This window comes from Haliaeetus leucocephalus, unplaced genomic scaffold (genome assembly GCF_000737465.1).
Source record: "Haliaeetus leucocephalus isolate CR32 unplaced genomic scaffold, Haliaeetus_leucocephalus-4.0 Scaffold741, whole genome shotgun sequence".
In the NCBI taxonomy this organism is placed as follows: domain Eukaryota; kingdom Metazoa; phylum Chordata; class Aves; order Accipitriformes; family Accipitridae; genus Haliaeetus; species Haliaeetus leucocephalus.
This window is the reverse complement of record NW_010973177.1, coordinates 5,950,767-5,956,404: the sequence shown is the minus strand read 5'-3', so window position 1 is coordinate 5,956,404 and position 5,638 is coordinate 5,950,767. Positions and strand designations below refer to the sequence as shown.

General features: G+C 65.9%; 1 protein-coding gene across 1 annotated transcript in view; it reads right to left on the bottom strand.

The window, feature by feature from the left end:
- CDC25B (cell division cycle 25B) overlaps positions 1-5,408 on the bottom strand; it is a 7,328-nt gene extending 1,920 nt beyond the window's left edge. Inside the window, exons 1-14 of the mRNA XM_010580845.1 lie at positions 5,326-5,408; positions 5,047-5,174; positions 4,308-4,359; positions 3,054-3,095; positions 2,737-2,773; positions 2,492-2,599; positions 2,286-2,405; positions 1,910-2,044; positions 1,697-1,771; positions 1,305-1,481; positions 1,090-1,185; positions 644-706; positions 445-543; positions 19-152 (exon numbers count right to left, since the gene is read on the bottom strand). Of these exons, the coding sequence (XP_010579147.1) occupies positions 19-152; positions 445-543; positions 644-706; positions 1,090-1,185; positions 1,305-1,481; positions 1,697-1,771; positions 1,910-2,044; positions 2,286-2,405; positions 2,492-2,599; positions 2,737-2,773; positions 3,054-3,095; positions 4,308-4,359; positions 5,047-5,174; positions 5,326-5,408 (1,349 nt within the window). The remainder of the gene's footprint in view (positions 1-18; positions 153-444; positions 544-643; positions 707-1,089; positions 1,186-1,304; positions 1,482-1,696; positions 1,772-1,909; positions 2,045-2,285; positions 2,406-2,491; positions 2,600-2,736; positions 2,774-3,053; positions 3,096-4,307; positions 4,360-5,046; positions 5,175-5,325) is intronic.
- Between the last annotated feature and the right edge of the window lie 230 nt (positions 5,409-5,638).

Sequence of the window (5,638 nt, the reverse complement as noted above, 5' to 3'; positions counted from 1 at the left end):
CCCCCCCCACCAACTCACATCCTGGGCCCCCTCTCAGAGGAGAACTCGCAGTGGAAGATGACTATCACCCTCTTGCTGGCATCAAAGGGCACGATGGGCTTCTTCAGCAGGAACTCCTCCATGTCCTGCTCCATCGGCAGGTTGATGGCACCCTGGGGAGGAAGAGGCAGCTTTCATCCCCACTGCTGTCTCCCGTTTCATCCGGGGGGGAGGTGTCAGTATGCTGCCCCCAGCCTCCCCCCCCCACCCAGCATCACCCCATCTACTGGGGCACCATCACCTTTCCTCCTTCCAGCTGGGGCTCAGCACCTTTGGGGAGGCTGCTCAACTCCTGGGGGGGGGGGCAGGGGGCTCAGCCCCTCTGAAGTTTGATGGGTTTGAGACCCCCCCACCTCACAGGACCCTCCAAGCCCCAGCCCTGAGGGGCACAGCGGCAGTTCTGACCTTGATGTGGCCTCCCTCGTACTCGTAGGGGTACCTGCAGTCCACAATCACGCAGCTCTCGATGAGGCTGCTGAACTGCCCCGTCAGCACTGCTGCCATCTGCGGGGGGAGCCCGTCACCAAGGCGGGGGGGAGACATGGGGGGGGCCAGGCAGGCAGCCCCACGGGGGCTTTTTGGGGAGAGGCTGCTGCTCCCTTACCATTTCAGGGGAAATGTACTTCAGGTCCTGGTGTTTCCCCTCTACTGTCTGCAGGAGGTAAGCCTGGAGGAGAGGCAAGGTGCTGGGTCAGGATCCATCCTGGGGAGACCTCCCGGAGCAGGGGCTGTCACCCCGCTCCCGCAGCCCAGAAGACCCCCCCCTCCCCTGCAACATCTGCTCCCTGCAGGGGTGGGTGGGCAGTCTGCCCAGGAGACATATGGCTGCTGCACGGTGCTGGCACTGGAGGAGCAGCAGTCAGGCTCTTCATGTCCTATGGGGGCTGCAGGCTGGAAAGTCATAGCCCCAAGTCCCCTCGTCCCTAAGCAAGGGCCACCAGCTGGGTTTGGGCTCTTGTACCAGTGCAAGGCTCTGCTGATGGTCCCTCTGGTTTCAGGGGAAGTGGGGGGGGCAGCACCCCCAGGCCTGCAGCATCCCCATGGCCCTACCTTGGAGAAGTCCCCGATGAGTTCCCGGTGGTCGTTGGCCAGCAGGTTCTCAATCTCCTCATGGCAGAAGGACCTGGAGCGCAACAGCCACGGTTTCTGCGGAGACATCTCCCTCGGTGTTAGCAAGGGCTCCACAGCAGAGCCAGGTCAGTCCCACCAGGGACAGGCTGGACCCCAGCAAGGACATCTCACCCAGACATTTCCCCATCACCCACCGGCTCTGCCGCCGCCTCCTTGCTGGGGGTACTAGCCACACTCCTCCGCCGCTTGGTTTCGACAGGGGTGTCCCTGTCCTGGGGCCGGTCTATCCGCTTCAGGATAGGTCTGATGACACTGGTGGGCATCGAGGGCGAGCGGAAAAGCTGCCGGCACTTGCTGCGCTTCACGAGACGCTGTGCAGGGAGAGTGTGTGCTGCTGCCTGGGGGTGTGGCATCCCCCTGCATCCCCCTCAGCATCATGAGGGTGGGGAGACAACGGTCCCATTCTGGTAGCCACACACCACCCAGGATGAGCCCACAGCCCCTGGGGCTGGTGCTGCTCACCAACCAGCCCTTTCACCCTCACCCCCAGACCCCCACTTCAAGACGCCTCAAGGCTCCCACATACCAGCTCTGCCTCCTCCTTCCTCACCAGCGGTGCAGTCAGCAGGTTCTCCATCCCCTGTGGCACACTGGCATCGCTCTGCCAGGGCAGCAGCCAGGAAGGCCATAGGGGAGAGGCAGAGGAGAACATGAAGGTGACAAGTCCCACCAGTTGCTTCCCACCCCCTCAGGCAGGGATGGACCCCATGGACTCCGCAGGTGGAAGAGCCCTCCCTACCTTCATCTCCTCCTCATGCAGGATCTCCACGAAGCCATCATCTTCCTCCTCAGACATGGAGGAGGTCAAGGAGCCCTGGCGCAGTATGACGGGGCTCTGGCCTTCGGGGACATTTTCCTTCTCGGGGGTGTCAAACTGGGGAGGACACAGCCCACAGCTCAGGAATGAGGCCAGCCCCATGCCAGGCCTGTTTGGAGACAGGGTGCCCCTACAACCCCCCAGGCTGTGACCCCACAGCCCCTTCAGCTCCCACATCCACAGGTCTCCAGGGCAAACGTGGAGGTTGGAGCAGCAGGTCCCAGCTCAACAACCCCTGCAGCGGGACCATCCATCCCTGGTGCCACCCCCCTCCCCAGACCCCCCCAGTCCCTCTCACCAGCAGGTCAGGCGCAGAGCCGGGTCTCCGGGCAAAGGGGTCCCTTCCCACAGCTCCATCACCAGTGGGCAGCTGGCTGCGCTGACCCGGCCTCTGTGGCTTCTTGAAGACAAACCCCTCCTGTGGTGGGGCGGGGGGACACACACAGCATTAGCATCCCCCTGCCCCTTTCCCAGCCCCCTCCCCGGCCTCGCTGCCCCCCTCACCTTGTCCTCAGGCTCCCTCCGGTCCCTCTGCTCACTGGCCCTGCAGTCATTGAACTCCCAGGAGTGGGAGATGTTCTTCAGGACCGGGCTGGCCCCCAGGAGCCGCGGCTGTGGGGCAGGCAGAGGGGTCAGAGGTGCTGCCCAGCCCCTGCTCTCCCCAGCTCCATCTTCCTCCCAGCTCAGCCAGGGGCTCAGCAGGATCCGGCCTCCCCCTGGCTCAGACCTGCAGAGCCCCCAGGACTTACCGGCAGCGAGTGGATCCTCCGGATAAGGAACTTATTGCTACAAGAAGCAGGGAAAGAAAAGAATTGAATGAGAGAAGGTGCCCTGGACCGGCAGTGTCCCACAACAACCCCCCCAGAGGCTGGCATGGCCGCCCCCCCATCCCTTGGGTCCCTGCAGCAGGGTGAGGCCTCCCCAGAGCTGTCACAGCTCCCAAAGGACCCCAGGGCAGCAACTCCTCCAGGCACTGAGAAGGAGGGGAAGGACACAGGGACAGCCTGGGCACGGGGACAGCCAGGCTTGTCAGGTCTCGCCACAGGGACAGAGGCCCTTCACTTACTCCTTGAGAACCCTCCCGGACTCCGGGATCGCTTTCTCGAAGCTGTGGGGAGAGGACAGCCAGGGTTAGGGGAGATGGCACCCCACACCCTAGCCCAGGCAGCCCAGGAGCCCCAGGGATGGGCAGCCCCAGCCCTTACAGTGCTCCCACCCCACACAGAGGCTGGCAGCCCCCCAGTGGGGGGAAAGCAGCCAAGCAGCCAGGGCTTTCAGCCCCACAAAGGGTTAAAGCCCCATCTGGACACTGCTGGTTTCAGGCTGGGGGACCCCAATCCCTGGCTGGGGTGGGGGAGCAGCATGCCAGGGTGGTCCAGGGCACCCCGCTGACCTCGCTCCATGCCCAGACAAAGCCAGCGGCAGGGCCCCGCACGGGGCAGCAGCAGCGCCCGCTCTCCACCTGTATGTAAATCCATCCACGGCGGGGATGCGGGGGATGTTGGCCGGCAGCCATATGGCCATGCCGGCAGCACGCCGCGGCAGGACGGGGACCAACATGTCCCCCGCGGCCAAGCACACCCAGCCCCACAGCTACCCCAGCCCCACCATCTGCCCCCAGTTAGTTACTCATTCACCCGGCACATCTGCCGGGGCCAGGCTCTGCCAACGGCCAGGCAAGCGGCAGAGGAGGGGGCCAGCAAAGCCACTGGCACAGCACCAGCATGGGGGGCCTCAACTGCAGCTCGCCAGTGGGGGGGAGGGGGGGGGCAAGCAGTGGGCACAGCAGGCAGAGCCCCTCACCCCTGCACAGGGCAGCACCACAGAGCTTTGCTCTCAGCTGAAGCCTACACCCCCACCCTGCACCCCCCCACCCCATGGGGCCCCATGCAGCAGCACCCCAAGGCTCTCCGGGGATGCCAGAGGTGTTGGGAGCCCACAGAGGTGCTCAGCACCCTTGCCCCGCTGCGTGGCGAGGCGGCAGCCAGCCATCCCTGCTCGCAAAGCCCGGAAGAAGATTTGGCCCAGCCGCGGCAAGGCAGCACCGTGAAGGCTTCCTGCCTGCACCCGCTGCCAGACCCCTGCCTGCAGCGGGGCTGTGATGATCCCCAGTGCTGACATCCCCGCTCTCCCCAGTGCAGGGTGGTTTCTCACCTCCCCAGAAGCAGATTTGGGGGGGATGAGGCATAGCCCCCCAGCAAGGCTGAGCCAGGCACTGCAGGCAGACCAGGGCAGGCAGGGCCCATGCTGCCTGCGGGAGGCAGGGGAGGGCAAGTGGGGGAGCCCCCGGAGGGGGGACAATGGGGCAAGGGGCACTCACACTTCCTCCAGCGCTGCGGGGTCCTCCTGCATGGGGGAGTCCAGCCCCACTCCTGGGGAAACAAGGGGCAGGGTAGCACAGTGTGGGGGGAATTGGGGCCCACTGGGGACATAGCCATGTTCTGCTCTGGGACCCGCTCCGGCACAGCACTGGCACTGCTCCTGCAGGGTCCTTTGCAGGATGTGGCCAGGCCAAGGAGCCCCCCACATCCCAGCTGTGCTTCCCCACTGCTCCAGCCAGCACCGAGGAGGCAGCCATGGCTGGTGGTACCTGCTGGGTGCTCATGGGGGGGGCCCTCACCCAGCCCCCCCCAGCATGGCAAGGGGGATAGCACTGACCCTGGAGCACCCATCCCAGCCAGGATGCCACCCCACGTCACCCCAACCAGGGACCCCACTGGGGTGGTCCATGGCCAAGTCCCTGGGGAGCAGGGCTGGGGGCTCTCACCCATCATCCCCCCCCAGGGAAGGGACCGCAGTCGGAAGCGCTGGGGAGGAAGTCCCAGTTTGAAGCAGGCGCGGGCTGAGCACCCGGCGGGACTGACTCAGAGCAGGGCCAGGAGCTGGGAGCAGAGCCCCGGCACCCACATGTACCCCAAGAAGCCCCCCCTGCCTCAACCTCCCTTCCTTGCCTCCCCAGCCGCTCGTCCAGCCCCCCCATGCCACAGCTCCCTCTGCACAGCCCCAGTCCGGGATGGGGAGGGGTGGGGGAGCCCGCAGCAGCAGCACCCATCACTCACCCATGTCCGAGGACTCGGAAGAGATGGAGTCCCGGGAGGAGACCGAGGCCACCGACTCCTGGGACAGGCTGGACCGCTGGCTCTGGAAGGACAGCCCCGCCGCCCTCCGCTTCGGGGTGTCCCAGTGCCTGCAGGCAGGGTGAAAGTGTGTGTGTGTGGGGGTCAGCCCGCCCCCTCGCCCCCTCCCCCAGGAGCAGTGGTTAATGGGGGGGCCCAAATCCATCTAACCCCCCCCTTCCCCCAGGCAGGGTCCCACCCCACACCCCCGGCCCCTCTCACCTGCCCAGCCCCGCCAGGTTGTTCATATCCAGCGCCAGGGTGGTGACCGGGGACCCGGGCAGCCCACGGCCCCGCGCCGCCATGCGGGCAGAGGAAAGCAAACCGGAGAGCAGTATTAAAATGTTAAATCCTTGCGGGGATCCTCTCCCCCGCTCGTCCCGGTTTTCCTCCGCGGAGGGGAGCTCGACCGCGCGCCCGCTCCCGGGTCCGTTTGAAGGGAACCGGCCGGGCGCGCGCCTGCCGCCGCCCCTATTTATATTCGAAAAATAACAGGGGAGCGGCGGGGCGGCAGCCAATGGGGCGGGGAGGGGCG